At 42.5% G+C, this 10,920-nt stretch overlaps 1 protein-coding gene across 1 annotated transcript in view; it reads right to left on the bottom strand.

Moving 5' to 3' along the window:
• Positions 1-3,475: 3,475 nt before the first annotated feature.
• Positions 3,476-10,920, bottom strand: part of LOC104527084 (microtubule-associated serine/threonine-protein kinase 2) — a gene marked incomplete at its 5' end in the record, with an annotated part of 38,522 nt that continues 31,077 nt past the window's right edge. The window contains 5 exons of the mRNA XM_010170703.1: positions 3,476-5,529; positions 6,255-6,442; positions 6,675-6,811; positions 7,856-7,978; positions 9,505-9,731. Coding sequence (XP_010169005.1) covers positions 3,476-5,529; positions 6,255-6,442; positions 6,675-6,811; positions 7,856-7,978; positions 9,505-9,731 — 2,729 coding nt within the window. The remainder of the gene's footprint in view (positions 5,530-6,254; positions 6,443-6,674; positions 6,812-7,855; positions 7,979-9,504; positions 9,732-10,920) is intronic.

The following is a 10,920-nucleotide window of genomic DNA, read 5'->3' as shown; positions in this document are numbered from 1 at the left end:
CGGCTGGATGCAGCAGTGGAGAGGAGCTGCAGAGGCTGGAACCAGCTCTGATGCCGTCATCCCAAACCAGACGAGGAGCAGGAGACACATCCGAGCTGACAGAAGGAAACAGGGAAAGCGAAGCAGGAAAGCAGCGTGTTTGGATGGTCAGATGCACAGCTCATTCACCAAACACACACCACACGCACAACTCCTACCTCCTGCCACCTGACTCAGGGTGATCTATGGAAGCCGAGTTCCTGGCTTGCTGAATGCCTCACTCGGGTACCGCGGGTCCGATCCTGCACTGGGAAACACACTCTCACTCCTCACACACGGCTTTTCCAGCATCTCCCCTGACAAGGTAGTTAAGCAGTTCTTAGCAGCGCAAGGAATACATCTTGGTGTATCTACCTGGTTTATTATCACAATTTTACAGAAAAAGTCTTTTTGCCCAAACGTTTTTGCTAAGGTGCACCGTGTAAATTTGACGGAAGGTAGAACCACGATGATGGAGCACCTGGCACACCGAGGGAAACTGCAGGACTGACCAGGAGCAGGGGACACAGGGCTTCACTATGATGCTTTCCTGGGAACGCTGCTTGGCTTTGGCTTCCACAAAAAAACGGGAGTTTTTAAATTGCACTGATCACTTTCTGTACCATAGCTACAAAAGAGGTGACTAAACACATACCTCACCTCTGCTTTGGCCAATTCAGGCAAAAACTATGACAGAGCAAGGTTTTTCACTCCTCTTTTTATGCGTAAGAAAGGATAACTCTGCAATTCAGCACTGGAATCACCGGCTGCAAAGGGAAGGAGTCAGCGGCTGATACAGCTGGTACCTTCAGGGGCTCCCATCCCAACCTGCATGGGATGAGCCACGTTACCAAGCCCTCTCTCTCCCAAAAGAGAGGTTGGTTTTCCCCTTCAGGTTTTAAATCCAGAGCTCTTCACAGATGCCCTGGGAGCACACTCACAGAATAAGCTGCATCACTGCAAGGAGATGGAAAGGGGGACCTGCCACCCAGGGAACAGCCAGGTCGGACCACAAACTCACACGACTCCAGGCTCACAACTTAATTTACACAGAGACTTGTATCTCACCAAGGTTGGGTACACTTCTCAGGAGATAAGCTTGAAGCTTGTCTTTGCCATTACCACAGACTCAGGATGCTGAATCAATTTTTCACTATTCCCATCCATTTTATCATATACCGTACTGCCAATGGGACCTTTTTTCTCAGCCATTTTTTAGCAGATCAACCCATTGGGGAAAGAAAAACCAGCCAGCTCAAGTATGAGATCCTGCCAAGTCTGTTCCTTACTTGCCATTGCTCCAAATCAGCACAGAATGATGCTCATCAACAAGAGTGCTTTGAGAGGCTGGAGATACCCCAGACCCTGACAAGGCAGTGGAAATACTGTGGTTTATAACTGCAAACCAAGTGTATACGAGTAGCCTATAAATTCCAGGAAAAAGAGCAAAGAGACAGCGCAGCAGGCTCTGCTCTCAATACCGTCACAGCAAGATTTATTAACGTGTTATCCGGGAGCGTTGAGGCTTTGGTTAGTGTATTAACACCATACATGTTCACACAGACACACGAAGTAAACACTCATTTAAACATGTTAAAAAAAAAAAATAAGAATTTTTTTTAAAAAAAAGCTTAAACCAAACCAAAACTTGGTCCAGAAATGAAATCCAAGCAGTCAAAATGAAGTATATAATGGGGGGAAAGAATGGTTATGCAGAAAGAAGAAGGGAAAGATTCCAGAGATTTTTGCGATTTGTGGATTGAGCTGAAATCAAGTTGAAAGAGATGAAGAAAATATATTCCCATATAAAAACATATTTGCATTTAGGGGAAACCAATAAAAACTTCAAGTCCACAAAAGGCCAAGACAATGAAGAAGGCAGCAGTGTGATGAAATCAGACCAACAGAGGCAGGTTTTATCTTGAAATACTGTTGCACAGTCATTCTGCTTCTAACAGAGTAAGCCAGTGAGCAGAACACTAGACCTTGCGGGTGATCTGCGGGGAGACACACTCAGACAGGACTAGAATAAAAGCTGAGCACAATCTGGGACAAATGACGGGAGTGTTCTTTGAGAGGAACCTTTAACTGGATGAAGAAATGGCTTACAGTGCTATAGGTATCACCACTCAACACATTTATTGGTGTATGATTATTGATCTAATCCTCAGCAAAGAGCACTGTTATCCAGTCGGTCACACTTAAAGCAAAGCAATGTCTAAACCTAAGAGCAAAGAGTGATTTATTTTTTTTTTGTTTTAATGGAAAGTGACCTCAGCAGTGGAAATGATCTAGCTATCAAAGCTGAAATCTTAAAATATCACATGTGTTTTGAAGTCTGCTTGCAGCTTGTCCAAAGAACTCGAGGAGTCAGAACTCTTCATAGGTTTTTTTTGTTTTTAAAACGGGCAGATTCAGAAAACTCAGCAAGTTTCCCAAGCCCCAATTCAGAAATGTTAAGGAACGCCTTAAAATCCCTACCTATTTAGACTCACCAAGAAAAGGAAAAGTCTCCAAAGGTCATTTATCATTGAGATAACTTTGCCCAAGACGTATTGAACACGCGACTACAAATTTATCTGCTTTAAAATCAACCTACAAGGCACCCCTTTCCTGGGGTCATTTATTCTGAGGCAGGGCAAGTTATGAATTGAAGCCAGAGAAAGGAAGATAAAACATTAAAATTTTAAAAACAGAGGGAAAAGTTGCCATGTGTCCCTTAAAGGATAAGTAAAAACAATCCCAAAAAAAACAGCTTACAGATTGGAGATTTCTCTTTCTGATAATTCCATTGAAAAATATTTTTACTTGGTTTAAAGAGAAGACAGGGATCTCTCTCTGCCCAACCCCTCCAGCCAAGTCCCTCCTCTGTATCCTTTAGGGACGCGTGAAGGATGGTGCATGCACACGGGGAAGAAGAGGTCTTACTTGCACCAAAAAGGGTTTGTAGTTCAAGAATAACTTGTGGACAAGAGAGCAGCTTCTTCTCCTTGTCAAAGGACACCAGATTGTAAATTCAAAGAAAAAAAAAATTCGAAATTTATGAATTTTGATGGCATTTCAAAGAGAAGGTTGAAAAGCAGAAATTTAAAAGTAAGCTGCTTTTTTGTACTCTGATTTCTTGGGATCTCAAATAAATGTAGGATTAGAGGGAAGAGCACAACAGGCCCTAAACTCAGGCAAAATAAAAGGTCTGAAAGGGAAGAAAATCAACAAACTGTTTCTTAAGCCCTGCTTTAAAGATACCCTGTTCTAAAGAGACCTCAAACGGCAAGCATTACTGTGTACAAAAATAGAATAGCAAGGATGAAAAAACACAAAAAACAGTATGAAAAAAACCCTCCCAAAAATAGATGTACACAAGTTCTATTTTATATTAGTGTATATTACAAAATTCAAACATGCAGTCTCTATTTTGAATGTAGAACGCTCCAGTCCACATGTACCAGGGATGCTGCTATGTTTTCTTTACAGCACCATCATGTGACAGGGGAAAGTTTTGTATTTTTAACTGATTTCCAACCTCTTTGCTTTTTGCCTGCCTCGTGCTGCCATCTGGCAGAGGAGAGGCTCTCAGAGCTGCTTGTCCAAGAGCGTGAGACAGCTCTTTCGTTGGAGTGATTTTGCAGCTACCTCCCAACGCTTCAGATGCTTTAGCACTGCAAAAAGTTGCCTCCTTTTTTGCCACCATGGGACACGTTGCCTCCCAGGGCTCTGTTGAGTTTAATGACTCTGCACAGGATCCGCTCCTCGTGCTCAGAGTGTCTGTGCTAGACAGTTTGGCTTTCTCTTGACATGCTCCTGCTTGTGAAGTTTCCTGCCTTTTTGGTTTCGAATCTCTCTCTTCTTTACAGGAGGCAGCCAAATGGAGGAAATCCTTCTTTTTTTCCACCTCTCCAGAACCAGACATACTGAGCTTCAAAGGGCCCAACACGCTCTGAGCTAGCGGCACTAACTGAGACACGGCGAGAGCTCTTTCGATAGCACCGGACACAAGGAGTGTGGAGGACACGGGACCTGCTGGGCTGGTTTTGCCAGCGGTTGACACACTCTCTGCCTGGGATGAGTGGGGTTGCTTTTCAGTACTAGGACTTTTTGGGGACATTTTGCTTGCGCTTGCAGGGGATAGAAATGAGGTGCTGTGCTGTTCTGCAGGCTGAAGCGTCTCCTGGACATCCTTCTCACTGTGATCTGCGGGGCTTACTGAGAGGGGAGTGCTCACGCTTGCCGTGCACCACGAAGAAAGTGCTAGCAGAGGTTTGGAATCCTGTTTTTTCTGACTGGTTTCTGTTAGCAGAGGCTCTTTCAGGTCAGGTTTACCACACGAGGCCCCTGAAGAGTCACCTTGTTCAAGTTCCAGGAGTTTGATAGACGGGCACTGTATATGTTCTGTGTGATCTATTGTTTTTTGAGTACTTGTAGTTCTCCCTAGGTCTTTGATTGCGTCAGAAGACTTGTCTTTTGGATCAAAACACTCTAAAGTTTTGTTTTCTGGCAATTTATGTTCCTTTGAAGTTGCTTCTGGTGTTAGGAACGTTTTTTCCGAAGTAGGTAATTTTTCTGGAGAAGTTCTTGGGAGGACCTGTGATGGGGAAGGGTGCACATCAATTTGTAGTGGCTCTGAAACAGGCTTGGCTTGTTGACTATTTCCCTTCTGCAAATCTTCTGAACCTTTTGGATCTTCAGGTAGAAAGGCATCATCTTCAATACTGTCCTTGCTTTCCAATTTAGATGAAAACTTATTATCCTCATTAAAAGAATCTGAGCCTTGGTCTCCACTGTCAGGGGGCTTGTCCAGTCTTCTCCCATCCTGACTGTCTTCTGAACCATCATCTGTTTCATCTTCAGAAGAATCTACTTCTCTGATAGCCTCTTGCTTTTGCAGAGACTCCCTCCTCTCCACCCTGTCCTGTCGAATAGCACCCAACTTCCGTGAGCCCGGCTTCTGCAACATCCCTTTTTCCGCGAGCCCAAGTTTGCCACTTGTTGTTTCATTCACGGATTCTTGTAAGCTCTGGAGACTCGGATCCCTCTGTAGCATCTCCTTCTTAAATTCAGAGTGAGAGATATCCAAGCTATGCTTTCGTGAGGAAGCCAGCTTCTTCTCAGAAGAGGACAGTGAGGCAGCCAGTTTCTCAGCTGACTGCACTCTCTTTAGCAAAGGAGATCTAGGGGGCTCAGCACTTTTGGGGCGAGAAATTTGTCTCACCAGTGGTGGAGAGGAGTGTAGTTTTACTGGAAAAGACTGAATAATACTGGAGCTGCCAACTGAGTGTCCAGGTAAAGGAGACGGGGAGCGCTGCGGTGATGTGGACTGTGGGGTTGGTGATGGAGTGTGAGCTAGTGGTGACAGAGGGATGTTCCCGGCAGATTTACGCCTTGGAGATCTGTACTGTCTCTGAAGCTTTGGTGCTAGTCCATGCAGAGAGCTGGGTCGGATGTGTCCAGAGCTGGCTGGAGAGTTGGGAACGCTGGAACTGGGAGAACTGCTCTGGGAGGAATTGCCACCAACTTAAAAGAGAAGAATGGGGGGAGGGAAAGAAAGACCAAGAAGATTAATACATATTTGACCATTAAAACAAGTTAGTGAAAATAAGACACATAAAGTCAAGACAAAACGTTACCACTAAACACTGCAGTAATATTACAAGGCAATATTGCATGGCTTCTGACAAAAAAATTCACATCATTGTCACAAACACCAGAATATATTAAGAAGTTATCTGCTATGAGAATGTTTTTTCTGGAAAAAAAAAGCAAACCAACCAACCAAACAAAAAAACTCTAAGCAGATAAACCATGAGTTTCTGTTTTATTCTCAGGCTGCAAATCTCTTTATTCCATCAGCTGATTCAATTTTCAAATATGACTTTGCCACACAGTTTTGATTCTTCTTCTCTGAACTAATATAGAAAATGTGTCAAACTGGTACAAAAACATTGCAACTTCCAATACACATTTGCATCAAAGTGAAAGGATGCTGTAGTACAGCAAATGCATTCTTTAAAGGATGTATGGATTTTCATTTTTAAATGAATCAATGAAAGAGAATACATCCATCCTTAAGGTAATCAACATCACAGCTGTCATTTTGCTTCACAAACACATCTACTACCTGCTGCTGTGTATTTTACTTCAAAAATTAATCAATAAGCAAAAAATCTCCAAGGTTTTTTTCTGTTTGTGTGGATTTTTGGTGAGGCGGGGGAGGTGTTTGGTTTTGTTTCTTTTTTTACCTGAGTGCACAGACTCAGGAGTGGATCTGTAACTCTGCGTTGGTGACCGAGGAGATAGGTTGTGAGTTGGAGAGCCAGGGACACTTTCTCCAGAAGACAGAGAGCGGTTTAGTGAAGATAAACTCCGGCTGGTGTGAAGTAGCGATGCTTGTTTAGTGATCTTTCTCAACAAAGAGCTCTTCTTCTTACTGTGGAGGAGCATTCAAAAGTTGTTACAAGCCCAAATGACTTATTTACCTTTATTGGCATGTTTCAGTTAATTTTATGGCACAGTTAAAGAGAAAAAGAAAAAAAAAGAAAAGAAAATAAGAACTAAAGGACATACCTGCCATATACATTATCTGCACATTGCTTTGACAAGATCTCTCTCACATTATCTTGGTTACCATCTAATTTTCCCAAAGAAAGATCAAAACAAACCTTTCTTGACCATCCTTAGTTTTGCTCTTCTTGTTCCTACGAGCCATCTTGGATTTGTAGCTGGCCTTTCGAGCTGGCCCAACTTTGATGGATGTGTTCTCAAATGGTGTGGTGGAGATAGACACTTTATTTCCACTCTGTCAGAAATAAGACACAAAGACATGGTTTAAAATGTGGCTATTTGAAGCCCATCTGCAGGCAAAGCAGGCAGGTTGCTAATTTATTGCTGCCTGCCATCTTGTAATCCTTTGTCAAACTCCATTTCCCACTTTGCATTTCCACCTATCATTTATTAAGGAACTGCTGAGAGAGAGCCCTCTTTAGTCAGGCTTTCACAAATGATTAGTTCAGACTGCAGCTGGTAGGTAAAGCTTCCCAGATCAGGGAGAACACAGTATCTGACCTCTACTATTGAGGTCCCAACTGCCTCAATTTAATACTTGGAAACTTGAACAAAGTGATATTCTGTCACCAGTCCTATCCCAGTGCTCTGACTGATGGCAGAAGTGAGCACATCAGGCATCTATCATGATGAATACGCAACACAAAGCATGGCTCGTCTCACTCATCTTAAAAAAAAAAAAAAAAAGATAATAATCCTGATTGCTCCTCTATTTGCAGTCCCAAAGACTTCAGTCTCCTGAAACGGTCCAAAACTTCAGGTTTTATTTCCATAAATGGATTCAGCTCAGCAGAAGTATCACAACGCAAGTCATTTAACTGGATAATTTTAAGACCAACCATTGCAAAGCTGCTTTTAAATACCATTAGGAATAATCCTTGAGAAAGCAGTATTAAGAGCTAATAACATTAGCACAGCCTGAAGGCAAAAAATAAAAGTAATTTGGAAAAATTTTAAGGTATTTGTTTCTTCAAATTATGTTTGAGGAAAGGTATACTTAAATCTTATTAATCTTTAACTCTACTTCTGATAAAAATGTATCTGATTGGTCCTTAATTCTTACACAAAATATCTGAGTTCACCTTAAATTACATGCAGATGATTTTGGAGATTTAGGGATCAAGCTACAGCAAAGAGTTTTCACAAAACAAAGGCAAGGTGCTGTGCATATACTTGTATTTCAGACAACACCAATTAGGTAACTACGGCGTTTTAAACAAGCTGTCTCATATTTTGCGTATTATTTGTTTTCCAAAATCTAACAGTGTTGAGTCCCTACCTTCAGAATCAGCTCCACCACTTCTGTGTGCACCAGGCCATGGACCGGCTCCCCGTTGACATGGGTTATCAGATCCCCTTCACGCAGACCTGCTTCATTTGCTGGACCACCTTCCTCCACGTGCTGGCAATGAGAAGGGGATGACTGATTTGAGAAGAAGAATTTACAAAATCGCTGGCCAGATCAGACTCAAAGCCCATCCTTTGCATCTCTTGCTGCAGCCAGCATCAGCTGCTTCAGAGAAGGGTGAAAGAAACCACCAACTGGCACAGTCAAGCCCCAAAATCTGTGCTCTTCCACCCCTTCCCCAGAATCCTGCCAGTCTTTCCCTGATCCAAGGCAGCCAGCCAGGATGGCTAAACTGATCAAGAGATGAGCTCCCTCCAAAGCAAAAGGCTTAACACAATTAAAAAACTTTTCAGCACTCAGGAATGTTAACTAGATACTCTTGATTTTGACAAGCATTCAATCTTTTTCAATTCCTTTGTCATTCCAAATCCAGCATCCTTTCATGTACATGCTGGAATCCACAAAGGCCGACAGACTTTTAAATCAGACTCTGTACCATGTATTTAGGGTGCCTGTATTGCATCTCAACCCAAACAGTTGCTTTTTCCACTTTCCATCCTTTGTTAACCCGTCCAACATCAGATCTTTTCCCCCATGAACACACTGCCTTTCCCCATGACTGTTCAGAAAGGTAAGCCTCCTTCACAGTAAGGAGACAGATATGCTTGAGAATACTGCAACTCTCTCTCTAGTCAGAAACAACTACAAATCACATTTTTTCTAAACTCAGCATTTTTTTTCAAGGAAAGGAGAAAGAAGCAAGGGAAAAATGCAGTTTCAGATTATTTAAGAATTCAGATTATATAAGAATGAGTGTTAAATGATGACCAAAGTATATGAAGTCCAAATTGTCTAATGGACACAGAGATACAAAGAAAAGAATGAACCACCTTTACCCCGACTTCATTCTCACTTACTATGCAATTCAAACAACACTGCTTTGGGGAATGGATCATTCCTAGAAGCCATATACATTAACAAAAAAGGAGCATGGAGATCAAGTACCAGAAGTAACAGGAACGAGATAAGGACATGGAAACCAGACCTTTTAGCACAGCACACAACTAAGCCAAGAGCTAAATCCCTAGGCAGTCAGCATCGCAGCAGTGATGCTTTAAGGCTTGTAATCAATTCCAAGCAACTGCCTGGAAAACCCCAGCAGACTGAGCTGATCAGAAGCAGGCTATAATTGCTAACAAAGGCCTGAACAAATTAGCTATGACTGGCCCTCATGCAACAACCCCAACAGAGAGAAAGAAGGTATGTAGACAGAAACATGCTTTAAAGTATATGCTACAGGTGAAAGAATGTGGATTCATGTAACCAGGCAACAAAGAAGGAGAGAAAGGTTGCTGTGGTTCTGTGATGGGCTTGAAAACTACTACAGGTAAAACCCAAAGTGGTGTTATTAATTTCTGTATTTTTAAAGGGTTTCCCTCACCCCAAAAAGATAACTTTGGGTCAAAAGAAGCAAGAGAAAACAGAATGGCAAAATACAATTTACACAGCTAAATCCCACAACCCTGGCTAAATGCACTTCTGGCCCCAAGGGTATTCTTTTTAGAAAAGCAGAGACATACCCAGACCATGTGATGCACAGTGTAGATATCACTGTCACCCATATAGACGCGAATGGCACGGAGAGTGAAACCATATTTCTTTCCAGCCCGATGGATGATGATTGGTGGTTTCAGGTTTGCGATAGCAGGAGAAAAGTCGCGGCTGGGTGAGGAGTCCCTCGAAGATGGGTTGGAGGATAGAGAATGAGGTGACATTGGACTGGCCAATGGAGAACACGTGTGGTGATCTACAGTGATGACACAAAGGTGGGCAAAAATTAGGAAACCAGGCCTCCAAAAGAGAAAATTATTGTTAGAAAACAGCTAGGAAACCATCTCACCCAATGTTCTTAAAGCTGGTGGTATTCACCAGAGCCAGGTTTGCCTGCAGCTTCAACTAATTCATGTTTCAAAATACAAAAATCAGCAGAGTTTCCAAAAGCACCTTTGGAGGTGTGCAGTTAATACAGCACCACTGCTCGCCTAGAATTAACAGTTGGGTCACAGTGTTTAGTTCTCTTATTTCAGGGATTTACAACCCATTATAAGCATTTGCTCTAGGCACAGTCCTGGAACATCCCATTTCAAGGTTATGATACATTAAGCCCCTCCAAAAGATCAGATAGTTTCTAGATCTTGGTGCAAGTTACTGCACCAAGTTGGTGCTGAGACAAATCAAAATCAGGTAGTATTAAAGCAAAAATTCAGTAGGCAATCAGACAACAACCACATCTAGGTAGTTGTGACAGTGTTTTAAGTTCACAGGGGCAAAAATATTTAACCCTAAAAAATCAGCTACTGCAGGGATTTTACTACTGAAAAAACAACATCACAAGTGTATTTTAGAGTACATTTCTGAAATGAACAGCTGAGGGCTGGGCTATCAGCTAAACTATTAGACACTGCTTGCTAGTGGAACAACATCCACTTTTAAAAATAAAAAGCAAATACATAACTCTCATTTTAAAGTGAAGCTGGTCAACATCAGTAAAATAAACCCAAAGAGCAGGAATATTAAATGCAGCTGTAAAAGGTAATCCCTAAACCATTAAGAAACACCTGCCGAATCGTCCAGCACATATTTACCTGGCAGATGAGAGCAGCTCTGGAGGAACCTTTGCTGGGTGATTAAATACACATTTTAGAGATTTTCATGAGGGAGTTTGTAGTTCAAAAAGCAACCAATGCCCAAACCACAAGAAATGAGATGTGCACCACCACGACGGTGCCAAGCAGCAGTTGCATACCTGCCTCCAGCTCCCTGGCTGCAAGGGGCAGGCAGGCATTGCTCTGCCAGCAGGTTCTGCTGGGTTGGCACTCATGGCCCAGCTGGAATACCCTGCTCCCATCTAGGCACAACAGGTACATCCCTGGAAATACAGCATGGACTTATCTTCTGGAAAGAGGGACAAAGTCCTTGTGGGGAAAGCCTCCTGC

The sequence above is a fragment of the Antrostomus carolinensis genome, unplaced genomic scaffold (assembly GCF_000700745.2).
Source record: "Antrostomus carolinensis isolate BGI_N321 unplaced genomic scaffold, ASM70074v2 scaffold6806, whole genome shotgun sequence".
Classification (NCBI taxonomy): domain Eukaryota; kingdom Metazoa; phylum Chordata; class Aves; order Caprimulgiformes; family Caprimulgidae; genus Antrostomus; species Antrostomus carolinensis.
Note: the sequence above shows the minus strand (reverse complement) of the source record. Positions and strands in the feature narration are given on the sequence as shown.